This window comes from Centroberyx affinis, unplaced genomic scaffold (assembly GCF_046629955.1).
Source record: "Centroberyx affinis isolate AG114_WGS23_722 - 3 ecotype Tasmania unplaced genomic scaffold, CSIRO-AGI_Caff_v1 ptg000942l_1, whole genome shotgun sequence".
Taxonomy (NCBI): domain Eukaryota; kingdom Metazoa; phylum Chordata; class Actinopteri; order Beryciformes; family Berycidae; genus Centroberyx; species Centroberyx affinis.
In genome coordinates this window covers 59988-87102 of record NW_027279516.1, presented here as the reverse complement: position 1 = coordinate 87102, position 27115 = coordinate 59988, and the positions used below count along the sequence as shown (strand labels likewise).

General features: G+C 41.2%; 1 protein-coding gene across 1 annotated transcript; it reads right to left on the bottom strand.

The window, feature by feature from the left end:
• Positions 1-1480: 1480 nt before the first annotated feature.
• LOC139646024 (zinc finger protein 616) lies at positions 1481-6687 on the bottom strand. The gene is made up of 2 exons (XM_071521920.1): positions 6546-6687; positions 1481-4884 (listed from the first exon to the last, which is right to left on the bottom strand). Exon 2 carries the CDS (start codon positions 4826-4828, stop codon positions 1859-1861), a length of 2970 nt encoding a protein of 989 aa, XP_071378021.1. The 5' UTR covers positions 4829-4884; positions 6546-6687; the 3' UTR covers positions 1481-1858.
• Positions 6688-27115: the final 20428 nt, after the last annotated feature.

Genomic DNA, 27115 nt, shown 5'->3' with positions numbered 1-27115 from the left:
AAATAATTACATTGGCCAGACAAAGAAAGAAGGTAATCTCGGTTTACAAATAAAATGGTCAGTAAAATGAGTTGAGATGAGTTTATTCTCTACCACATCCCATTGTTTACCATAGAATAACAGACTATATTCCAACCAGTGTCACCCTGTGAGCACTAGGGCCCAGGGGATCTTTCAAAAAAACTGACTGTATAATCAGGTTCATATCCATTTAAAAATAAATGACTAACCAATGTATATTGGCATATATGCATTTTGGCCTTAAAATGTGAACACTAATATTTGTTTATATTTGTATGCTTCTTTGTATACTTTTTTCCCAAGCTCTATATCTCATGCACAGTTAAATCTAATATATTTAGACAGTAACAGATTTTCATGCTTTGGTCTCATTACTTTCTATGTGAAATGACAATAACTATGAGGTTATATAGACTAGGTTGAATAGTAAGTATAACTGTTGATTTCATCCATATTGGATGAACAGTTAAGAACTACTGCCTTTATGAGTCAAACTGTACAAGAGTCAACAAGACTCAATCATCGTGTCTCTGCTGTTAATTGTCCTACTGAAATCAGTGCAGAAATTAGAAGAGGCCACCTGCTAGGCCACAAGTTGCCTGCTTGAAGTATTATAGCTGGAACATCATGATTTTCAGCTCATTTAATAAATCAGGCCATTTACTTTTTGTCATTTAAGTAACCATGAACTCCATACTGCACCTAGATAATTTAAAGGCAAATGTACTCCACAAGTGACTTACAAACTTACCAAATACATACTTTGAACTTGAAAATAAATCAAGGGATGTTTTTACATTCAAACCTTTATAAGTCATTGCACAATAAACTCCTTTGTTAACATCACTTTAGTCAACATTGTTTCTTTTGCCCAAATACTTTTGACCCCTTGAAATCAGGAGGCCATGTACAAATTAAAGTTGTTGGTTTGCATTTTATCATACTTGTGTTGTGAGAAAAGAACAAGGTCAAAGCATCAAAAGATGTGTCTAATTTTCTGGTCCGACTGTATACATTTGCTCACTGCACTGCTGTCAGCACTACCTGTACATACTTATTTCATATTAGCTATATTTTATGTGTACTCTGTTTCCCTGTAATACAAAGTATCATGCTATTTTTTGTCTGGTGAAATTCTGGCCAAGACATTTCTACCAAATGCAAATGTATTTTGTTAAAAAAAATAATATATATATATACATATATACATATATATATATATATATATATATACATATATATACACACACACACAGTTTCTTTATATATTATGATTACAGGTTAATTGTACTTGCATTGAAACTATAATGGTAATCTTTAACATGCTCTTTATATAAAGATGAAAATAACATTTTGTATTTGTCATCAACCGTCCACTAAGGCCTTTGAATAAGCTATGAAATCCGATACCACAAAAAATGAAATTAGACACAATGTATATATATACATATTGGTATGTTTATTAATAGCAGGGACAAGAAACAAGCTACATCACTACCTCTGTGATAAAGTTTGCTTTAACTATTACCAAATACTTAGGAATATTTACAGGCTAATGGGGCTATGTAATATATGAATTAACATGATAAAACAAAAAAATCTTTTTTTTTTTTTAAGTGTCAAGCTGGTATAAGATATTCAAAGGGTCACTTTTACACAAAAAAACATGTATGTGACTGAACAATGTCAAAAATTATTCCTTGACAGTAAAAACGAAAGAAAGTACATCTGGCAAACAGGTCAAGAATAAACTATCATAAAAAATGTGCTCTGTTCTCAAACGCTCTGCTCAACCATGTCACATTTACAGACAATTCTCAGAAAAACTGAATAGTCATTAAGAATGCAGCGGCTCTTGTTTTGTTTTTGGCACGGTGTCTCCAGCCATGATGCGATGAACCCTCCTGCGGTGGTTTTTAAGTGATTTAAGGTTTGGGTATGTACCCTGACAGACATCACAGCGATATGATTCAGACTGGTTGTGTGTAAGCAGGTGTTTCTGCAAACCATCCAGTGTGCCAAACCAGCGAACACAAACAGGGCAACGCACAGGCTTGATGGCAGGCTTGCAAATGCCACTCCTCTGGTGAAATATAAGACTAATTGTGTTTGGGAAGCCAGTGTTGCAGCGGGAACAGTGATTTGTTTTGGGTGGATTTGTAACGCGTCCGCCTTTGCATCGATTCAAGGATATGTGCCTTCGCAGTGAGCAGCGACTGGAGAAGGTGTTGTTACATCGCGTGCATGCAATCCGCTGCTTTTTATTTGGATTTGGAAGTTGCACGGCAATGGGTTGCTTCATCGGAGGCCGATGCCCTGACTGAGATGGTTGCCGTTGAGGTGACTGCTGTTGAAAACGAAGCAACAGAGGTTGAGATCGTTGTGGCTGCAGTCCCTTATACAGCTGGTGATGAGGATGCATATGAATCTGCAGATGAACTTCATAGTCTGCCCAGGAATTAACTGTCTCTCCACAAGTAGGACATGTATAAGACTCCTGTGCGTGCTTCTGCAGATGCTCCAGGAGAAGCCTTGGAGATGTAAACCCAGCCCCACACTCACATGTCACTCTCCTTGGAAGTACAGAGGGCAGTGACATGATACCCCAGTTACCTCCATCATCCTGCTTGTTTTGACACTCTGGTGCACTGCCTGAAAAACTCTGCTGCAAAGCCCCACTATCCATGCCTGCTACGGTTCGCTTTAACTGACATTTCTTGCGATGAGCAAACATGTTATCTTTGCGGTTGAAGGTTTTCCCACAGACAAAACAGTCAAACATAGGTTTCATATTATTAGAATTTAATGGTATGGCTCCCGCACCACCACTCTGTGGTGCTGCCCCAAATCCATGTGGCCTAAATCCACACAGCCTTAGATGGCGCCTTAAAGTGGACGGCCGACTGTAGGTCTTCTGACATCTATTGCAAGGGTAACGTTTTACACCGTCTCTGATAAAGAAGGACAAGCTAGTGTGAGCAGTCTTTGCATGCTCTACTGAAAGAACCTCTGTACCATTTTCAGCATCCTCTGCAGAACTCAGCACTTCCATTTCATCATCCAAGGGCATTGTCCATTGCCCTTCATCACTCTCTTCATGACAAGTTGCTACTCTATCCCAGCTGCTGTCTTCTCCTTGCTGTAGTGAAGTCCTGCATGGAGAGGCATCCTTGCACTGCTCCAGCATGGAAGCTTTGGGGTAGAAGGGTAAGAAGCTTTTAGCTGAACCAGACCAGGCTAATTCTGAGAATGCAGACTGCCCTGAATTTGCAGAAGTCACCTCTACCTTGATTTGACCTGTAGCTTCGGTGCCCACAGCAACACTCTTGGAAATGTGAGACTTATCTGTAATCTCTGCATCAGTATTGGCTTTACTGTTTGATCTCAGCACTTGTGTTTTCTGACTGGAGGGAGTGGCATGCTCAAAGAGGGATGACCCTGGGCCCTGGCACTTGTGCATTTTGAGGTTATACCTCCGTGAATAGCTATGCTTGCACAATGGACAAAAGAAAACTCTTTTAGTATTATTCACACTATGGAATGGTCCTATTTTTTTGACAAAGGGTAACTTACTTCTTAAAGAGCAGGGCTGCTGCGCGGTCTTGCCTCCTAACTGAGGGCATACGTGATTGTCTGGGAAAGGCAGTTTTCCAATGATCAGTTGTTTGCAATGACGACAGCATTTAATCCTCTCTTTCCTGTGCAAGAAATGATGCTCTGTCAATTTGTCCAAGTCCTGATAGATCTTACGGCAGCGACCACACTGATATCTTCCATGTTCGCCATTACTGCTAGGATCAATTAGCTTTTGACGGGTTTCAAGAAGCACAACAGGGGAGAAGGTCTTAGTCAGAGACACAATGCTCTTCTTACTGGAATCAAGAATCCTGCTGACAGTTGGAGCTTTAGTCTTTGTACCAGGTTTTATAAGCAGTCGCCTTAACTGTCCAAGAGAGGGATCTGCGTTAGGGGATGCTTCTGTTTTTGTTGCTGGTGTTACATCTACTGGGATGACTTCTGATTTGGGGATTATTGTTTTCTTGCTTTGTGTTTGAGGAGGATGAAAGCGTTTCATGTAGGCTGTTGCCAGCATCTTCATTAACGTGTTATTTTTGGGCAAATTCTCACCCTGTGAAATTGTACTGCCGAGGATTGAATTTGTTTTGACCTGGGGAGACATATCCTGTATGGCTCCTGGCTCTTGTGGAGTAGATAGGTTCTCAGGTACTTCCTCACACCGGTCTTGAGGGGTTTTGCACTGATTTTGAGGAGTGCTTGCTGTAGTAACCCCTTCCTTCAGGCTTACATCCATTTTATGGTTTGTTGGAGTATGTACTTCTTGGGCCATAGAGGTAGAGGGGTAACCGAGGGCCAAAACTGGTTGGTTAACAGGTGGCTTGAATGATTCATGCTGGGTGGGACAAACTTGATCACACCCTGCTCCACTAGAGTGAACAGTATTACTAACCAGTAGATGTGGGGTGGAGACATGTGAGCGCTTATGCTCCAGCATAAGGTTGAAGTCCTGAAATTCCTCTCCACAATCACAAATATAAAAAGATGGCGCAGGAGTCTCAGGCAAGGGTGTTGGTGGACTGGGGTGATGGTTAGATAAGTCCTTATTTGTAAACACTGTTTCATGTGGGGTGGTGCTAGGCTGTTTTGGAGGAAGGACAGGGACCTTGGAGAGTGCACTAGCATGGGTAGCTTGATGTACTAGCAAGGAGGCCAGTCCATTGAAGGTGGCTGAACATGCCACACAGCGATACACTTTGGAAGACGAAGAGTTTCCCTGTAACCCAAGCATTGTGGCCGCCAAATTTAGGGGATAATCCAGGTGTTTTGGTCATGGAAGGCAATCTCCTGTAAATCACACACACAGACACACAGAAGGCTGTCAAACTGAAAACAAATTCCACATTATTTCCAGACATTATAATTTTGAGAATGCATTTTGAATTAAAGGAAAATTTCACCCTCAGATACTCTCACACTGTTATGTTATATAACATATCTGTGATGTTCACTGCATTCCAGGAGTTATTTAGTGATGAAGTAGTATAGTTTATATCCTTGTTGTATCCACTTTCCTTCAACCTGCTTCATCTACTTCTACTTCAGTTAGTGATTTCCTACATTTCCCAGAATAATTTTCAAGTTAACAACCCCCAATGAAATCACCTGGACTTTTTGCATCCAGCTGGGTTTTAAGCAAAAGTGGAAGTAACTAATTACATTTACTCTAACTACTTAGTTACTGTAATTGAGTAGTGTTTTGGTGTACTTGTGCTTTAAGTATTATTTAAAGTCAGTCATTTTACTTTTACTTAAGTATGTTTTTACTGAATTATTGTACTTCACTACATTTTAAATCACATCCATTACAGCTCCCTATAAGCAACAGAAACTGGACCATCATAAATTGGCAAATTGGAGTAATTCACAGTAAATGGTCAGTTAGCAAAGAAGAGGAGTTTGCCTTTACTTTGTTTGTGCACTGTATTTTGTAATATCTAATTGTAGAATTGCATGGGAAATGTCAAATGTAATCATGTAACAATGTTCTCTTTTCTAAAAAGTAACTCAGTAGCTTTTACATGTACATTTTAAATGAGCTACTTTTTACTTTTACACCAGTATTTTAAGATTTTCTCCTGTCAAACTCTATTGTAGCTGCTATGAAATTATCTTCACCTGACGTCAAGTCGTCTACGCTTGGCCACTTATCCATGGGAATGAGAAAAATACTCTTAACAACAAATTTGTCCCAGAAATGCAAGGTACATCACCGACAGCAGTATACAGTATGTGATTTGAGCTGGATTTTTTTTTTCTTTTAAGCATTGTCCTTTCTATGCAGCATTCGGAAAATTGGATATGCAAACTAATCAAACTGTTTGACTTGCTATGAATGCACAGCTAGCATTTAGCCATTGTTTATCACGTCATGATACCATAAACATTACAATAAACTCAGATGGACAACACTTGGACACATAACATTGCCATTTGATAACTGTTGTACCTAAACAAATGACTAAGGTTCTAATTGCAGCTAGCATTATCTATCAAGCACATCACCGTAACGAGATCAGCCAGAAGCCAGTAATCCACCAGGTGTAGTGGGAACACTACCAAATACAAATAACATAGCAAGCTAACGTACCAAATAAAAAAATCACGGTAAAATACTACAGGACGTCAAGTTAGCTTGCTAACGTGGTTAGCTCCCTTGCTAACGACTATAGCAATGCTATTTAGCTACCTTTTGGCTCTCTTCGTATCCATTGGTAACATTATCGGATTTGTTTTTACAAACGCCCATCTTATTAAGAAATACTAGCTTCTCACTTGTTTACTATTTATCAAGGTGACTGATATTTTTATCACTTAGGTCTTGTTCAAATATCGCAGCATGCACGCAAGAAAAGCTATAATCAGGGGGAGGTGGCCACGCTCTTGAAGAAGGCCGGGGAAAGGAATAGCAAGCTAACGTATTTAGTAGCTTCTGCACAATAACTTACCGTTTTTATCTCGATCATTAGCCACTTTTGCAGTATTCTTGGAAAGAGGAGCCACATTCGCTGGGTGGGATTTTCCAAGGTGAAGAGACAAATGGCTAACTAGACATCTGTCCATATAGCGTTACTGTTCATACATTCTCATGGGAAACGCTGCTCTGTTATGAACAAATGTGATGTGCCAGGGCTGAATGGGCGCTGCGATCTGCAGGACTACTTGTGTCAAGCTAGCGCTACTAGCACAGAACACTTCAGGTTAAGCGATTTTTCCTTCAAAATAAAAGCGCAGAAATTGACATTTAAAAGCAAACCATGTACACAATGTTGGACATCTAGTATTGATGAACCTAAATGGTTTTTTTTATTTAATGCAGCCAGTCAGCCAACAACTCATTAACAACAACGCACCAATAAGAATGGGCATGAGTGTGGGATACGTCAAAGTGAAATTTGACAAACTCACTCATAAGTGTGAGTAAAGAAAAGAATGGCACCAAAAAGCTGTGACTAAAGGAAATATCAGTGATCAGAATAAGATTCCAAGTCTGTAGTGGATGGGTACCTGAATTCTGGATAAGATATAGACCTAATAACTGGGGCAGGAGAAAATATATAGGCCTACTTGCATTTCTGACCTCTCACAGAGATTAATAATCCATTCTAGTTAGTTAGTAAGTTAGTTAGTTACAATTACAATTTACAATTTCCCATTTGACAGACGCTTTTATCCAAAGCGACGTACACATGAGAGTTTTAATACAACACAAGCAAGGATCTAGTCGAGAGAGAACAACGAGAGTAAGTGCCATAAAGCTAAGTTCTGGTCCAACAGGATATAGGTGCTACGAGGCAGTGCTACAAGGCAGTGCATAGAGTGAATAGAGGCAGATAAAAAGTTGTTTTTCTTTGGTTACACAGTCCATTAGCTGAGAAGGTGTTCACTAAAGAGATGGGTCTTTAGCCTTTTCTTAAAGATTGAGAGGGACTCTGCGGATCGAATGGAGTTTGGTAACTTGTTCCACCACCGAGGAACCACAGAAGAGAAGAGTCTGGCTAGAGACTTAGGGCCTTGCTCTGGTGGCAGCACCAGGCGCCGCTCCTTGGCAGAGCGTAGTGGGCAGGAGGGAGCGTAGACCTGAATGAAGGAGTTCAGGTAGGTCGGAGCCGTTTTGGTTGCTGCTTTGTAGGCGAGCATCGAGGACTTGAACTTGATGCGGGCAGCAACTGGGAGCCAATGGAGGGATATGAACAGCTGAGTGACATGTGCTCTTTTGGGCTGGTTGAAGACCAGACGCGCCGCCGCGTTCTGGATCATCTGCAGAGGTTTGAGCGTACATGCCGGGAGCCCTGCCAGTAAGGAGTTGCAGTAGTCAAGGCGTGATATTACAAGCGCCTGTACCAGTTGTGCTGTATGCTCAGACAGGGAGGGTCTGATCTTTCTGATGTTGTACAGGGCAAATCGGCATTTTGAATTTGAATTTTGAATTAATAATTTAATGACTGTAATTTTGAAAAAATTGAAAAATCAGTTTAAGAAGAACATTTTTATGTCAGTTATTGACAGTGTTTCAGGGAGCATCACTGTCTTCCCATAATCACAGTAAAGGATGCCCTCTAGTGTATTATTACTATAATCAATAAAAGTTGATGATTGAATGATAAAACACATTCACTTGGAAGGAATGAAACTGTTACTAACAAGTGAGTTTAAACCTGTGAGTAATTTGTTCTGCTGGCCTTGATTTGAATGCTACTTGTGGTGAGAACAGAATCACCAATGGAGGGAAAGGACTACAAAATATTCCTGGGGGAAGACTGAAACACAAAATCCATACCAAACAACTTAGAGGAAAGTGTATAGTCAGGAGCAAATGAGTGTAAAACCATTCCTACAAAGCAATCAACTCTTCTGTCCTTTTGTGATTGCCTTCTCCTAAAATCAGTGTAAAAACCAGCAAAACTAAGGCCTCTGGCTATATACAGTTGCCAAAGTGTTTTTGTTAAATGTTATTTTCATTTGCACATTTATTTCTTAAATAGGATTTCTCTTATCTTTGGTATTTTGCATTCATTTGAGATCCTTGCTTATGTTTGTCATGAGAACTTTTATTTTGGAAAATCAGACCGAGAGTCTTTTTTGTTGCTGCTAGCTTGACACTGGTTTTGGTCGCCTAAATAGAATACTTTGAGCTCAGCATGACGTTGAGAAACATTGGGTCAAAAATCAAGTGTCATTACAGCCATTTTGGTGGCGCTAGTAAATTTAAATGTGTGCAAACATCAAACAGTAATTGTGGTCTCTTGAGCCATTTCTAATATATAGTTGACGTTTCTACATGCTGTCAGAATGAATTGCAGACGTGTTTCCTACAGCTACGGAGCTACGGAGCCCAGACGAGCCGAAAGGACTGTGTGACAGGGGCGGGCTCGCTGGTCAGGAGACGGAGAGATGCGGAGCGGCTCGGGACAAGCGATGAGATCTGGACTGAACCTGTGCGCAGAAGCATCAAGCAAAGATTGAAGACAGATTGAAATCTACTGTTGCACTCATACCATAAAGGGGACCGTGATTTATAGCAACAAGACGGCTATTTCCCTATCCTTCCTTCCACTTGTCAGTAAGGATGTAGAGCCAGCCTATTAGAGTTGACTGTTCTAGTTCTGTATTTCTGCACATGGACTCAGTGCAGGGTTTCATCTGCCAGCGCACCCCCAGAAGAGCCAGATGGGAGAAGGTTAATGAGGCGCAGGTGTGCCTGTTGTCTCAGTGGGTCGCTGCGCCAGCGCTCGAGCCCGCCCCAACCTACCTGACTGATACAAAAGCTATCGAGGGGTAGGCTAGATGAGATAGGTCTGCCGTCCTTTACAATGTAGCCTACCGATTCTGCTCTAGAAACTAATCTAGTTTATGAAGAGGTATGATACTGAATTGTGTACCTTTATCACTAGACAAATTTAACAGGGCTGTAGACGTCTTACAGTCCAGGAGTCAGGACCAAAAAGAGTCGAGACCAAGACCCGACTGGCTCAGGCCTTGTATTCACAGCCACCGTCACCAACACCCTCAGATGGGGGGAGAACATCTACTAGAGCCCAGCGGAGGGATAGGCTACTCCTCCTGAGGAACCTGAAAAAGTTAAATGTCTCAGTGTGGTTTCTCTACTGTCTCTGATTTTGTTCTGCCTCCCCTGTTCAAAGGACATGCCCCAATGCGTCATCAGTGCTGCTCAACAGATGATTGGCTGTCGGCTTCCCTCCATAGGCTACAGGAACTGCACAACACGCGGGACGAGTGCTGCGTTCAGGTGCTCCTCGTAAGTTCCTACTTCCGGGAGCGCAAGTAGTAAATACAACTTGGCGAGTGTTTTTGATCTAACATTACAAAATGGACCATGTAACAACAAAATAAGTTTTTTTGTTACATGGTCCATTTGTAATTTTAGACCATGTAACAACAAAATACGTTTTTTTGTGTCTTTTTTTGTGTAGTTTAATTTTAGAAATAAAGTGGCACAAAGCTACTTCATGCTGCAGTGTCAGAATGCAAAGCTGAAAATGCAGATCAGGTATTAACCCAGCAAGCAATAGACGTAATTTCAAAGTCTCGACTAGATATAGCCCCGATTTAGTCCGGCTATGTGTAACCCACTTCTAGCCAAAATGACCTTGAAATTGGTTAGATTTAGTTTTTGCCAACGCAGCTTGCATGTATGATATTCCATCATGTAAGCAAAGTCAGCAGTGAAGGTGTTTAGTTTCATTTCTTTGACATGGTCTATGCGTAGCCACGATTTAGCTCCCAATTGGCCGGCTATTTGTAGCCCATTTGTAGCCCACTTCTAGCCAAAACTGTTTAATTGTTGTTTTTGCCTACGCAGCTTGTGAGATGGATAATATCCCATCGTGTTTGCAATATCAATAATAAATACAAAGTGTTAGTATCATTTCATTGACATGGTCTATGTATAGCCACGATTTAGCTCTGAATTGGACCGGCAACGTGTAGTCTGCTTTTAGCCCATCGGACTATAGCCCTGATCACTGGCTATGTGTATCCCACTTCTAGCCAAAATAGTGTTAAAATTGGTAGTTTTCACCCACGCAACTTGTGGGGTGCATGGCATCAGATCATGTTAGCAACTCAACTATGAAAACAAACTGAGATTAGTATAGTTTCATTGAAATGGTCTATGTGTAGCCACGATTTAGCTCTGAATTGGACCGGCATCTGGCGAAGTTAGCATTAACCTTTGACTTAGCATTATTTTTTGCTGTTACACATTCATAAACACCATTCTCCGTATTTGACTTTCTTTCATTTTACAAGTAAATACAAAATGCAATTACAATTCTCAACCGCTAGAGGGCAGCTGTACTGCTTGAGAGACATGACGACTGGCAACGCGAGACTTGACAGTTGGGTGGCATAATGCTCCGCCCGGTTGAAGAAGCAGTCAGAGGCAGGGCAGAACTGAGCAGTTCACGCTTATTTGGTTTATCTTGTAAGACGCTGTGTTTTTGTCTTGTCATGTGTTCAAAATGTATCTACATTATTTGTTATCATGTGCAGGAACCGTGCCATTTTTAGCGGTTAGCAGTGTAGAGTAAGCCATAGTGTGGTTAGCTTAACATGCTACCTAGAAAGCACATGTGCTGGCACAATATTCATGCACAATATTCATGCACATTTCACAGCAGCAGGCGATGTGTGTTCAAGTTGCATCTGTTTCTGTATTTCCTAAAACTAGTTAGTGCAGTGCCCGTTCAAAATGTGCCTGTTAGCGTTAGCATTCGCCTTAGCGGTTAGCCGCGCCTAGCAGTTGTGTTGTTGTTTAAAATGTTCCATGATTGTTTTTGTAATAAATTACTTATAGCCTATATTTATCGTGTTTTAATATGTTAAGTTGTTTAAAATGTTCCTGTATGTAAGTTTGTAATAAATTCTTTATATATTTATCTTGTTTGTTGTTGTTTGTTGGATGGATTGACATTTATTATCTGAACATATTATATTTGAGTAAAAAGAATCCTTTAGCCATTATTTTGTTGTCTATTAGACGTATATGTAGTTGTTCAATAGCCGTCTGATTGATGGCTAACTAGGCTATACTTGGGCTATGATTAGACGTCTACTAAACTTTCACTGACAGCCCAAATGTAGCCTAGACATCAGGTCTACCTATAGACGGCTTTTAGACGTCATTTAAACGCAAAATTGCTTGCTGGGAAAGGTCTCATATTACAGGAATTCAAATTTTCCTCTATTTAGCCTATATACATATACAGTATGATTAAATATATTTAATTAAGACATTGTTAAAGCTTCATTTTAAAGTGATTGCATTTTCAAAAATCTAAACTTTTACTGGCAGTTTCAGAATAACTGCAGTAAATGCATCACAACTGAACTTGGTCTTGATGGGCTCCCATCACAAAAAAAAAAAAGTGAAATCCTTCCTATTAGTTTGCAACATTTGACCTGGAAAGCATTTGACCTTCATTCACCTTATTTGAATCAGGGGAGCTGATGTTGTTGGTCAATCAGGGTCCATTATTGCGACTGTTCTGCCTTTGTTTGCAAAACTGAATAACATATGGGATCTTTAATTGATGTTTTAGTTTATTTATTAGCCAAAAGTTAGCCTACACATAATTTTCCCAACAGACGCTGGCTTCAATCCTCTCTGCCAACTAAACATCCTAAAAACCCTTAAATCCTTATATAATCCTTGTATTTACCACTTTGTTGGGTCATTCATGTGTTTCCCAGTTGTAATTACAATATTTCAGACAACACTTGAAAGCAGCAGAAGACGTATGCAGGAATGACTGCCTCTGGTCCGGTCCCTGCTCACCAAGGCAACCATCTGTTCCAGACATTTCCCTCTGGCAACTACGGAGCCCCTCTGGGGTCACATGGTAGAAAAAAAAACTTAATGTGTAAATCCGTGCGAACGGATTTGTAAACTGTGCGAAAGGATTTGTAAACTGCGCACGGATTTCTAAACCGTGCCCTCGGATTCACAATCGCACAGTTTACAAATCCGTTCGCACAGATTTACACATCGAGTTTTTTTTTCTACCATGTGACCCCAGAGGGGCTCTGTACAGAGGGGCTCCGTAGAAATGTCTAGAAATTTAGATTTGTTGTAATAAGCCACTGCCACTTTAATCAATCATTACCAAATTTTATGCATCGACTGAGTCATGACCCTAGATCATGGGAACCAAATTTCGTACAAATCCATGTAGCCGATTATGAGATATAAACTTTTTGCATTTATAGCGCCCACTAGTGCTGGAACTCCAAATGCTTTTGGGGGTGTGTTCACGCAACACTTCTCATCATGTGTTGGAAATTTTGGCTTAATTAGATTAATGGTTAATGAGTTATGGGCAATTTAGTGTTATGGCATGTTTCATTAAAGGTTTATTGGTCGAAAAAAGCCAAACCATTTGACCTATCGATAACCTTTATACAACTTTTAAAGAGGACGGTCCCAAGATTCTCCACAGCAAGTTTCATGTGAATTGGATGAATGGCCTAGGAGTAGTTGCGAAAAAAGTGTTTCTTAAATAATTCAAAATGGCGGACAATGCAATATGGTAGACATTGAAAGTGATAAATGGGTTGGACTCGGCACCTTCCAAAGAATGTAGGAACACAAGAATTTTCAGTCTACAACACACGGTTCAGAAGTTATTGGCCAAACGTAAAGTTGCTTGTTATAGCGCCACCATCTGGCCAATGTGCATGGGCTGCCTTGCCTGAGTAGCGGTGCGCTGTAGGAGCCCACCTGCCAAATATGGTTGCTGTAGGACTTGCGGTTTCTGAGCTGCAGATACTTTTAGCAGAGAAAAAGAAAGAAAGAAAGAAAGAAAGAAACAAACAAACAAACAAACAATTCCAGCAAATACAAAAAAAAAGATGAACATGTTTCCATTACATTTCAAAAACATTCTGTATGTGTGTATGTGTTTTCAAAAACTTTTCTGGGCCTGGAAAACACAATTTTCCAAATTCAGATTCTTTGCAGCAGTAACTCCATGTGTAGCACTTTACAGTGCAGAAAACAATTGGCCAAAAATGTAGGACAAATTAGGAGAAGAGACAAAAAAACACATCTCCAAAACTAAGGAAACAGATCAAATAAACTAACAAACAAACCAATAAACACAACTCAGATCTACCACTGTTTTTAGTCAGGCCCTCAGCAATAAGACAGCATCTCTGTCACATACAGTTTGACGATTCTCCAGCCACCAGACTCATAGAGATTATAATTTCAGCAATAGCTGCCATATTGCAAAATAGAGAATCCCAGGACGCTCCAAGATTAGAAAACGATACTCATGGTTGCTGTAATGATCCTCGGTTACAAATGTATTAAATTTGTTAATGCAAAGTCGAGTAGATTTGATGACCACAAGATGGTCATCAAATATTAACCAATCGTATAACCCCATGTGTCATTCGTAAAAATGACACATGACATTACTTGATTAAGTAAATTAAATGTAGCTCTTCTAGGACCATGAGGCATGTGATGTGGTTGTGGGTTGCATGCCCCATTCATCTCCCTTCTTCTAGGCCTCTACTCCGGGCTAGCAGTGGTCCTGTTGGCTGGGGACTGATGTCATCAGTGGAGTCCTGGGGAGAAGCAATAGGAGCAGACAGATCGTGGCCAGGCTGTTCAAGAGAGTCGTCATCTTTCAGGGATGGTACATTCTTACAGTGGGATGCATGGATCCAGGTGTCACGTCCTTGACACTTAACAGATGTGTTGGTGGTGAGGAGGACCTGGAAGGGTCCTTTACAGCATGGCAACAGCACACTGTTCCTTCTTTTGTGCTGTTTTATGCAGACCAGGTCACCAAACTGGGCTGGTTGCTTGGTTTTGTTTGAGCCTCCTTAACCTGTTTATGGACAGAAGTGACAACAGAAGTTAAACCTGCAATAAGCGATTTCAGACCCTATAACCAATCCTGAAACTAATGTGTGCTATGTGGAGATTCATTGAGACATAATGATATAAACCAATATCCACACACGCAGGCCAGCTGTGTTGCTGTTTTCACCTCTTTTCTAAAGCTTATTGTCAAAACCTGGACCGACTCAGCCTATTCAGTAGCTATTCATCTTTTTAAAACGGTCTCCTCCCTCACTGTTTAGAAACGCCACTCACCCCCTCCCATTCCTGAAAAAAGAATCTCGTAATGGCGGAATCGATGGAACAAGCAAGTAAACTTGTTAAACTAGTAAACTTGCTACCTCTTCACTTGTCATTGTGGGACATGTAACCTTTAGCGGGTTCTGCATACACAGAGGAGAGTTGGTAGGGATAGTCATTGGCCTGCCAGTGATGACACTACAATACATAACAATATCCATGACCCTTGTCAAAGATCTGGCTCCAATGGGAGCACTGGCTCAGGTAATGAGGCCCCCTTCGGCAGGACCAGTTCAGGAGCAGAGACCCCCTTTGGCAGAACCAGAACGGGTAGTGTGTGATATGAATGGACATCAGGATAGAGTGGCAGTGCAGTCAGAGCTATAAATATGTGAGTCATACAGGGCAAGCAGAGAGAAATGGGGGAAAGGTTGTGAATGGAACAAGAAATGCTATTCAGTCAGGAATGCTCCTGAAATTATAATATGACAGGAGGAGAGAATTTTAGGACAGATGGTCATAAAGACTTGGCTGAAGAAAGAAGACAGAATGAAAGGTAGATTCAACTTCTCTAAAAAATCAACATCAGAAAAGACTTTGTCATCAAACATCAGGAAAACATCCTTCTGGCCTACCCACCGAGGTGAGAGACCCCATTGGGGGCCAAGGAGCTGACCAGTGGGGCCAAAGGACAGTCTTTTTAATACCACTGGAGATATTTATTCTCTGCTAAGGCTGCTACATTGGAGATCGACCTGCCTCACATTGAGTATGTCTGATTGAGAGTTTAGGGGAGATTAGCTACCTGTAATATTCTCTCTCTAAAAGGTTTTATGTTTTATTTCATATTTCTTTTAACTTGATTTTGATTCTGACAAATAGAGACTTGTATTTAATCTTATTTACACCTGCTAAATTCAATAAAATACTACTCTGTAGTTAAAGTCAAATTCTCATCTGAGTTATTTACCTTTTGGGTAGGTTTAACTGCTTTATTATTTAGCTCACCTCTCCTGATTGATAATAAATTCTATGTCTTGTTGTTCTTAAAGGTTACTCAAGAAGGCAAGGCAAGGCAAGTTTATTTATATAGCACATTTCAGCAAGAAGGCAATTCAAAGTGCTTTACATAAAACATTAAAAGCATCAAGACAAAGTGAAAAAGATAAAATTCATATATTGCATTAAAAGAATCAAATCAAGTAAAATAAAAAGATAGAAGAACACAACAAACACAACAAATACTCCCACTTTTAGATGCACATTGTGAGTGAACCCATATGTTTTTCTTTAATTTACAGATCTCACTGCCCAAGGCAGACGAGAATTGGTCAAAAACCTCACCATCCATGGATGAGAATCCATCTGACTCTACTCTTGATCCGATATTTACGTCAGATCTCACTGCCCAAGGCAGACGAGAATCATAGATTCTCCTCTTGGTCAAAAACCTCACCATCCACAGATGGATGAGAATCATACAGGGTAAAGCTCTGTCCCCCCCCGCATATAGTGTTCACTCGTGCAAGTAAGCATTACCCGGACAAGACCAATGAAAATTCGTACTTGCCCGTGTCAGCTCTGTTGGGATCCTGAACAGAAACAGTTAAAATGAGAATAAGATGGGTATAAAATACAAGAATAAAGGTTACAGTGCAGTGTAAGAAATGAATAATTATTTGATTTAATAAAAGGCAGCAGCAAACAGAAAAGTCTTCAGCCTTGATTTAAAAGAACTGAGAGTTGCAGCAGACCTGCAGTTTTCTGGGAGTTTGTTCCAGATATATGGTGCATAAAAACTGAACGCTGCTTCTCCATGTTTAGTTTTGACTCTGGGGACAGAAAGAACTGTCCCAGACGACCTGAGAGGGCCGGATGGCTCATAACGTAGCAGAAGATCAGAAATGTATTTTGGCCCTAAACCATTCAGTGCTTTATAAACCAACAGTAGTATTTTGAAATCAATTCTTTGACAGACAGGAAGCCAGTGTAAAGACCTCAGAACTGGAGTGATGTGATCCACTTTCTTGGTCTTAGTGAAGATTCGAGCAGCAGCGTTCTGAATCAGCTGCAGCTGTCTGATCGATTTTTTAGGGAGACCTGTAAAGACACCGTTACAGTAGTCGAGTCTACTGAAGATATATGCATGGACAAGTTTTTCCAAATCCTGCTGAGACATAAGTCCTTTAATCCTTGATATATTCTTAAGGTGATAGTAGGCTGACTTAGTAATTATCTTAATGTGGCTGTTGAAATTCAGGTCTGAGTCCATGACTACTCCAAGATTTCTGGCTTGGTTTGTGGTTTTTAACATTACCGATTGAAGCTGAGCACTGACTTTTAATCGTTCTTCTTTGGCTCCAAAAACAATTACTTCAGTTTTATCTTTGTTTAATTGAAGAAAATTCTGGCACATCCAATCATTGATTTGTTCAATGCACTTACTCAGCGCTTGTATGGGATTATAGTCCCCTGGTGATATGGTTATGTAAATTTGTGTGTCGTCTGCATAATTATGGTAACATATTTTGTTGTTTTCCATAATCTGAGCCAGTGGAAGCACGTAGATGTTGACTAGAAGAGGCCCCAGAATGGATCCTTGTCATTTTTGTCCGCTCAGATGTGTAATTACTTATAGACACAAAGTAGTCCCTGTCCTTTAAGTAGGATTCAAACCAATTTAGTACTGTGCCAGAAAGTCCCACCCAGCTTTCCAGTCGGTCTAGTAATATGAGAAGAAGAAGTGAGTGGGACTAGTGGTCCACTAAACATATTCAGGTAAAAGTATACTAATTTATTGAACATAGTACTAGCAACCACACAAACAGTGTTTCACAGAGAAGAGCTGTCATTAACTAAGGTGAACTTAGTCAGTATAGTATCTTAGGCCGATTACTGGGGAAAAGCTAAGTCAGAAGGGTAGGCCTTAGGATGTAGGCAGTTAGAGACTCAGCGAGTCTTCTCAAAATCAGTCTATATTCTTTAGAATCCTGTTAGGGTAAATTATCCTACAGGCTTTGGACTTTCCTTTTAGACAGAGGACTGATCTGAGGTTGTGCTGTCAGCCCCATGAAACACCCTTAGAGGCCATTACTGTGGTGACAACAAACTTGCATAGTCATTGTCAACGCTGATTTAGTAAGTGTATCAAGCACGCACACATAGAATTGTAGAATGTATGCATGTTTTTCGCAGGGTGCAACCAAACTTTCAGTATAGTGTCATGTAATTTTCGCCGACTGAGATAATGGAAGGCGGTAAAATGAAATGCAATTGTGTATTCCTAACCAATGGTTGCAATCAGGTACAAAACACTGGACCAGGGTTGGGGTCAATTCATTAATGAATTCATCAATTCCAATTCAACTGCCGTAGGTTTGACACAGAAGCATAAATTACCCTCCAGTCTACCACACGGTGCAATCCCCTGAGAACCCCTCTAGAACATGATTTGGAATCTCCCACCTCTGGTCTGGCAGTTTCAGGTCTAAAAAGAAGCTTGGCCAAGTGCAAAAGAGAGGAGACAAACAAATTTGTGTGTGCAAATGCAACACCAGACATGCCATTGCTGGTAGGCCTCCAGATAATAATAATAATAAACTTTATTTATATAGCACTTTTCTTAACAATATTACAAAGTGCTTTACAAACGAAAATAAAACCAGACAAGGCAGATCAAATGAGAATAAGGCCAAAGGGCTTGAGCACAGAGGAAGTAAGGACAATAAAATGAATAAGATCAAATAAATAGAAGCAGTAGAAACAATATAAAATAAAAACATATATCAAACATTTCCAAAGGCTTTCACAAAAAGAAAAGTTTTAAGAAGAGATTTAAAAGAAGCTAGAGAGTTAGTGTGTCTGAGTTCGGTAGGCAGAGAGTTCCATAGAGTGGGGGCTCTAATAGCAAAAGCCTGATCACCCTTTGTCACAAACTGTGACCTGGGAGTAACCAGCAGGGCTCCATCCGCAGATCTTAATGGTCGAGAGGGCATATACCAAGTCAATAAATCTGAAATGTATTTCGGAGCAAGGCCATTTAAGGCCTTAAAAGTAAGCAATACAATTTTAAAATCAATTCGAAAACTAATAACAGGGAGCCAGTGTAGGGAGGCGAGCACAGGGGTGATGTGCTCATGCCTCCTTGTCCCGGTAATGAGTTGAGCAGCAGCATTTTGTACCAACTGGAGATGGTGGAGGGAGCCCTGGCTGATACCCGAGTAAAGTGCATTGCAATAATCGAGCCAAGAATAGATAAAAGCATGTATGACTTTTTGTAGGTCAGCAACTGATAAAAATAACCTAATTTTAGAGATTATCCTGAGCTGGAAGAAACATGACTGATTCCTAGCAGCCTGCGTAATATTATTTGACAGATCGCCCTAAAAGAGCACTAAAAGAGCTGATGGATTTTGGGGGACCGAACAGAATGACCTCAGACTTATCATCATTAAATTTAAGGAAATTTTGGGACATCCAGGATTTAATATCAGAGAGGCAAGTTATGAGATTAGCTAGGCTGCTAGGATCTGTGGGTTTTAACGGCAAGTATAACTGAGTGTCATCAGCATAAAAATGGTAGAACACATCATGATTTTGAATAACCTGGCCAAGAGGCAGCATGTATATAGAAAACAGAAGGGGGCCAAGAACTGAGCCTTGAGGGACCCCACAACTCAAGTGAGCCGTCGAGGAAGTAGAGTTATCCAGAGCAACAGAAAAAGTTCTATTGAGGTATGTGCGTAGTAAGTTAAGAGCCGAGCCCTTGATGCCAACCCAGGACTCCCGGCGATGTAGGAGGATAGTGTGATCAACTGTGTCGAGGGCGACACTTAAATCTAAAAGAACTAAAATTGAGCTGTCACCTCTGTCTGCAGTTAGTAGTAGGTCATTAATAACCTTAACAAGTGCTGTCTCGGTACTATGAAGTGCTCTAAAACCAGACTGGAAACTGTTAAAAACACTATTATTATTCATAAAAGATATCAGTTGGGATGAAATTACTTTCTCCAGAACCTTAGATAAAAAAGACAATTTGGAGATAGGTCTGTAGTCAAGGGCGTCACTTTGTGTTGAAAAGTGGTGGGGACATAAGGGCTCAGATGAAAAAACATTTTTTAAACGGTCTTCAACATATGCGATTTTAGGCATTGTAATGGGGGGATCGGTATGAGGTCAGAGTAGATAATTACGGCGAGAAAAAAACTGCATAACGGCGCATTAAAAGGGCAAAGCCTAGGCTACTACAGAGTCGACAATACGAAAATACTCAGCATAAAACGCACAACATCGACCACACAAGTACAGTCATCCATATGCATGACATCCACAGCTGCAACACAAGTCAAGTATTTGTTAAAGTTACTGATCAGCGCATGGACATTTTTGGGTCATTTTAGAATCAGTAGGCTAGGGGGGATTTTTTTTTTTTTAGCTTATGTTACTTTTTTTGGACAATGTGCTTTTGTTTCTTCTATATTTACATTGCATTGTATGTTTTCTTATAGTGCAAATAAACTTCTCAAAGCGTTCTCATTTGTTCGTTAACATATCTTGGTGCAAGCTATTTTTCAGAACATTTTTAACAAATTATGCTTTTAAAAAGTGATGGGGACAAAATTGGCCATTTCAAAAAGTGGTGGGGACATGTCCCCAGCGTCCCCAGTGTAAATGACACCTATGTCTGTAGTTACTTAAGGACAGGGGGTCCAAATTAGGTTTCTTTAGCAGTGGGTAAACTATGGCATGCTTAAAACTGTCTGGAAAAGAACCAGAGGTCAGGGAATTGTTAAAACTGTTATTTGTAAAATAACAGGGCTAACAGTGGAAAAGACCTCCTTGAGCAGCTTAGTGGGGACGATATCTAAGATGCAGGAGGATGGGTTCATGTGGGAGACTGTACTCTCTAACACTGAAATTGTGATGGGTTGGAACTGTGAAAAGGAGGCAGAATTAAGATGGGGAATAGAAAGAATGCAAAGGTCGGGCTGGATTTGGGACCTGATATTCTCCACCTTTTTTACAAAATGAGCGAGAAATTTTTCTGGGAGAAGTGGAGGGACCATTAATGACAGAATCAATTACCCTGAAGAGAACTTTAGGATTATGGTTATTTCTAGATATCATTTCAGAAAAGTAAGCCGATCTCGCCTCCTTAACTGCTTTCTGATATAATGACATTTGGGTTTTAAGGGTGTTATGTGCTATTTCGGACTTGTTGACCTTCCATTGTTGTTCAGATTTTCTGCAGAGTCGTTTAAGAGCTCAAGTGTGATCGTTCAGCCAGGGGAGGTTATTTGATTTTTGTTTCCTTGTTTTAAACGGTGCAATTAGGTCGAGGATTGATAGGCACTGATCGTTAAATTAATTTAACAGTGCATCTGGATTGAGAGGAGATATAGTGACATTAAAGGATGTATTAAAAGCATCACAGAATTTAACTGCAGAACCAGCGTTGAGAATGCGAGACCATGTTGTAGGGTAGGGATTAGAAATAGAGAGCTGTAGAGGAACTTTAAAAGCGACAGCATTATGGTCAGTTACAGGCATATCCACCAAATTAAGACACTTGAGAGAGAAACCAGATGAGAGTACCAGGTCTAAGGTGTGACCTTTAGAGTGTGTGGGCCTCGTAACAGATTGAATGAGGTTAAAGGAATCTATAAGATCTAAAAAATGAGAGGTGAGGGAAAGGGAAGGACAACATACATGGATATTAAAATCACCAAGAATAAGCACCCTGTCATATCTAGGTATGACAATGGATAAAAGCTCAGAAAACTCAGAAATAAAATTAACTGATTTAGGTGGCCTATAAATTAAGATGCAGAGAAAAGGGGGAGGACCAGTGATTAAGAAACTTAAAACTTCAAAGGAAATAAAATTACCAAAAGTAACAGGGTGGCACTTAAGTTAACTTATAAAAAACAGCTAGACCACCTCCTCTTCCAGAGAGCCTGGGAACATGAAAATATGCAAAGTCAGGGGGCCTAGCCTCAGTCAGGGGAACAGTGTCCCCTGGGGACAGCCATGTCTCAGTAATCATAAAAAAGTCCAGATCATTAGAAACAATAAAATCATTAATGATAAAGGACTTATTACCAAGAGATCTCACATTCAAGAGGCCAAAATTGTAAGGTGTCAAAGCTGAGGGAATGAAAGGGCATACCGCGAATAGGACGTAAGTTGTTATTGTTAGCACCTTTAGATATGCCATATGGGCGGGAGGCTCTGTGCCTAATAATGGTCTGGATGGGGAGAATTCCCGGTAAGAGGGTTAATGAGAGATGAGGCCGGTGGGGGGAGCTAGCGGAGGGAACAGTAGTCTGAGGTGCCACTGTGGGCGGAGATGGAGGTTCCGGGAGGGGGTGAGGGAAGTAAACAGTCAATCACGTGGAGCGGACTGTACAGCGTGCTGAAAGTTAGCCGCTAGCATTTGGCTACCAAGCCAGTTGGGATGGACTCCATCATTCCTGAAGAGGGAGGAACGATCCCAAAACAGATGAAAATTGTCAATAAAACCTATGTTGTGAGCTCTGCAGGCGGACTGGAGCCAGGTGTGGAGGCTGAGGATTCTGCTAAAACGCCCTGCTCCACGGGCCAGTGTAGGAACAGGACCAGAGATAAAAACAGACTTGCCACAGGCACTTAAAAGGCTAAAAAGGTCATTAAAATCCTTTTTGGTCAGCTCAGACTGCTTACGAGCTGCATCGTTTTTGTTCCCACGTGGCTGCATTGAAGAAACGGATGTTTCTGATTATGGAATCCCCAACTATTAATGTGGTTGGGGAGAAGAGGGGACGAAGAGAAGACGGTTGTAGGCTCTTGGGGCCGGAGAGTGCACAATCTGCCTCACTGTACGCTGAAGTTGCTGACTGAGGATGGGATGCCTGAGCAGGCGAGTGCTGTGGTGAGGCAGCGACATCAGATCCGAGAGAAGGATTCCCTGCCGGTACAGGGCAAGGAAGAAGAAGACCTCCAGAGTGTCTGAGCACGGCCTCCTTCAGGATCCCACGATGGTAATGATCCCATTACCCGGGATGAGGGCCGCTGATCTGGTCCCACAGTGGAGCGGCGAGCCACCCGAACACCGCTAGCCACTAGTGGAGGGGAAGCTGCAGTGTCGGCAAGCGCAGTCCTTGGAGAAGTGTCCAGAGTCGGAACCGCAGGAGTATCAGCTGGGAGGACCGGAGTGTCGTCGGACAGGGCCGTGTAGTGGTTGGAGAGGCTTATGCGAGGGGGTGAGGCAGCCCCGTCCAAGTCTCTCTTACGACCACGGACCACCACTTCAGCCCAGGACGACCGATGGTTCGGTGTCGAGCAGGAGGAAGGCTGTGGACAGGTGGAGGGGTCCCACAGGGCTGTGTCCTGCATGGCTGCGCCGAGGGAGGCAATCTGTTTGGACTGCCCAGAAGCCACGTCCATGAAGCTGGTCAGAAGAGAGACTTTCTTTTGGAGTTCATCAGAAAGCCGTTTAATGTCCTCCTTAAGGTCAGCAATCTTTTTGTTTGCTTTTTTGAGTAGAACACAGTCCTCACAGGGCATAGTTGGCATTTGTGTGTGTTAGCTTGGCCACCAGGCTAAAAACGAGCCCAGCCAAGCAGTAGAACAGAGGTGTGATCAGATAGGAAGGCAGCAGGGAAGACTCATAAAAACAACAGAGCTGTGATAAAAATGGTAAAAGACTAGTCAAAACCGCTAAGATCAGTTCCAATCAAAGGGATTAAGAACGTTAAAAATGCCGGCTAAAGCTCTGACAGAATGTCCGCACCTGACAGTGACTGGTGCGGACACTGATAGAATGAGAGAAACACAACAGTGATAGAAACACAACAGTGACTGGAAACTACAATGTTGCAAACCAAGGTAAGTATGCATTTACCTAATACATGGGGAGCAGTTAAACACTATGTGCCAGCATGTTGAAATTAACATCAGTGTAAGTGTGTATGCAAGTGCATGCATCTTACACTACTGGGTATGGGGTAGGGTATGTGACACTTGTGGGATCCTTGGGAGGTAGTAGTAGAGGTAGTATCGCAAAAAAGTTGTTACGTTCGCTTGGGGTGGAGTCGTTGGTCTGTCGATAAAGAGGTTATTAGAAAAACAGCGTTGTAAACGTAGTTTGCAAATTTGTGTATTGTGGTTTTATGATACTGAAAGCTGTATATTTTAATTACACTGTACATGTAAAAGCCCAACTAGGGACAAGAGTTGAAAATTAGCAATAGCTATAAACTCTCTGTGCAGCACATCAGTTTCATGCTCTGTATTGGAACTATGTTAAATTGCATCGTCCCTATCAAATAAATTCAAATTCAAATTCAATTTGTAATGATGTAGAATTACCTTAACCCTGTATTCTGCATGGGTGGCCAGCTTGTACAGTGCTGTCGCGATGCATTGCTCTGGCAGAACCGGTGGCCCGGCCAGCCCAATGAACGGCCTGATAATCCTGCACAACAGATGAAATGTTGTTCTGGACGTCCTAAAATGTTGCACCCAAAGGCTCTCTGTCCGTAAAATGCCTTTGCACGGTGACCTCCCAGAATTGTTTGGTGCGTCTCTTTTCCCAGATATGGCGACCGTCGTTGAATGGCATTTCTCCTATAATATTGCACATAATATTTAGTTGTCGCCGCTGGGAGGAAAGAAATACAGCCACCAGCAGATTACATGAAAATAATTATTACCTCTCCTATGGCAAGTAACTGTTGGAAAGCTCATTGTGATCTTGTGTCACCCCACACACACGCAGCCTACTTATTTGGTTAAAAGCCATTAATGGAAACGCACCAGATTCGCATTTTAAGATTGACGACTTTTCAAAAGTTTGCTTAGAATTTGCACAAACCCTGAATGGAAACATATCTTCTGAGTTCTTCAAGCCCTGGAAGGCCTCTTCACATTCTTTGGTCCATGGAATCTTGTTGGGCTGGTTCTTCCTGGTGAAAATTGTGAGGTGATAGTGAAAGTGAGCTGAGTAGTTGGGGACAAAGCACCTGTACCAGCCAACCACACCCAGGAAGGACTTGACCTGAGACTTGGGTGTGGGCCCTTTCAGTTGATTTGAAGGTTTCAACCTTCCCAGCATGTGGATGGATTAACCTTCCCTAGCACAGAGCCCAAATACATGGACTCCTGCTTGGCCAGAGAGGACTTATCAGGGTGAATGGTGAGGCCTGCTCCTTTGCAAAACCTCTTCAAGATGCTGGATATGTCTTGCCAGCTCTTACTAAATGCGACTAGGCCCAGTAGGAAGAGGATATTTGACGATGCCACCTATGGCCTAACACTGTAGAAACCAACCTCAAATACTTGGGTCTTAACACAATGTCATGATTTCACGGGTTACAAACAGAGCCGGAGACATGAATTCAGTTCACAATCAAAAATGTTTATTTAAATTACTGTCAGGGAAGGGAAAGTTGCTGCAAGAAAATGCTTAACTTACCATCGCTCCCACTATGCTGTAGTACTGTCACTTTGTGAGTGTACAATATGATTTCTGCATTTTGCTGAGCAGGTCTTGGTCTTAACTAGCATCAGTAGCAGTATCAGTTTAATTGGTTTCAGTTTCAGGGTGTATTAGAGGTTGCTTAGGTGTTGGACGTGCAAGCCCATTGTGTTATAGGTTTTATGAGCTACGTTTTATGTAAATGTGTACTGTTATAATATTAATATTAGATTGTCTTGTGCTATTTATTTTCCGCTGAGCAGGCCCTAGTGGAGTCAGGAGTGCAAGTATTCTCTTTGTAACATTACATGCTATGCAAATATAGTTATTATTCACAAGTTTTTACTAGTAACTACGTTAATACTTAAAACTAGAGTGTACGACTCTTTTGCTTTCTGTTAGCTTTCCACTGATTTGTGCCCGTTCCTCCACCAAAAAATGACATGATATACTGTGACCAGCTATTTATTAGAGACTATCTGTAGCTGGTGGGATGTAGGACCTAGCAGATTCCAGGTCTACCAATGCAAAATTGCAGAGGTGATTAAAAAAAGGAAGTCAAGGTATGGTAGGGCAGATGGAGCAGGAGATTTATGTTTGAGGGCCTAAAAATAATTGATTAGGCCTATTCATGAACAACATGAACAACAACTAAAGCCAATCACAATGGACCCAATAAGGTAACCTGCACCAATCTGGTAGCAGCTTATAACAAATTATGTGCTTGTTTTTTTTACTTGTCCGGCTAATACCTGCCATTTGTCTGAATGGTTTTTCCATGCGTCCAGGACAATTGGAAAACCATTAATGTCGAACGCTGAATGATAGCCTTAATTTAATAAAACATTCAGCCATGTGAGTGCCAGCTTTAGAGGTAGATCACATCACAGTGAGCCTGCATGTAACATCACCTGAAAGTACCCACCATTCACTGCCTCAAAAAAATATATTTATCAGTTTCTTTGTTCTGTTACTGTTTGTTACAGCTGAGATTACCCTCACAAGAACAAGGTACAAGCACCACCAGCTCTTGTGCCCCTTGGCCCTGAGAGGCAAACACGGCAGCAGACCATAATTCTATGAAGAAAGAGGCTTAGGACATACTAAGGACTACTAGCCAAATCAGGGGAATTCCTCTGAGAAATTGCCTACATGGTGTGACATCACAGATGATTAGCTGTGCTTATTATGACTACACACACAACACCATTAGCATTGGAAGAATCCCTAAAGAGTGAAAAAGGCAGAGGCAATCACAATACCCCTGGACAAGTTAGGCCAAGAAAATGTAGAACAAACACCACTCCACAAGTCCATGTTAGGTCTCAGTCAGGAAACCCTCCACACCCACCCACTCCACACTCACCTTCACGCCCTCCTCTCCCCAGTGGTATTGTAGTAATCAACCAAACAATAACTGCGGTTGAATTAGCCATCCAGTAATTAACAAGAACTTCAGGAAGGAAAGAACTGAGACAACGTCCTGCATAAGTTTAAGAAGTTTTAAAATCCATGTGCACCCAGAACCAGTGAGCTAATAAAAGTAGCAAAGACGTTGTGAACATATCAGCCATTTCTGCATTTCCTTTGTGGGTGTGGATGAAATTTGCATCTCAACAAAGAAAGAAGAAATAACTTTTTATTTACTCTGCACATGCTCAGATGAATGCAAACCCCTTTACCTGTTGAAGATTTCTTCATAGTCATGCCTATGACTATACATGTGTAGCTATGCCACACATCTGTGGAACCACCACCACAGTGCTCCCCATACACCCCGAAGACTTGGGAAGTAGAAGTTGTGGCACCTCTGACTTGCTCAGCATCTCAAGGACTCAATTACAGTGTAGTCAAGCCAGTTATCCTCTAACTCTCATCATTTCTCCTTTTAACCATAATAGGACCCTGGTTGTGTTGTAAAATAAAATTCCTCAAGACCCCAAATG

Bases quoted from the DNA above. Each gene is read 5' to 3' on its own strand.
- LOC139646024 (XM_071521920.1), bottom strand. From the start codon at position 4,828: ATGCTTGGGTTACAGGGAAACTCTTCGTCTTCCAAAGTGTATCGCTGT.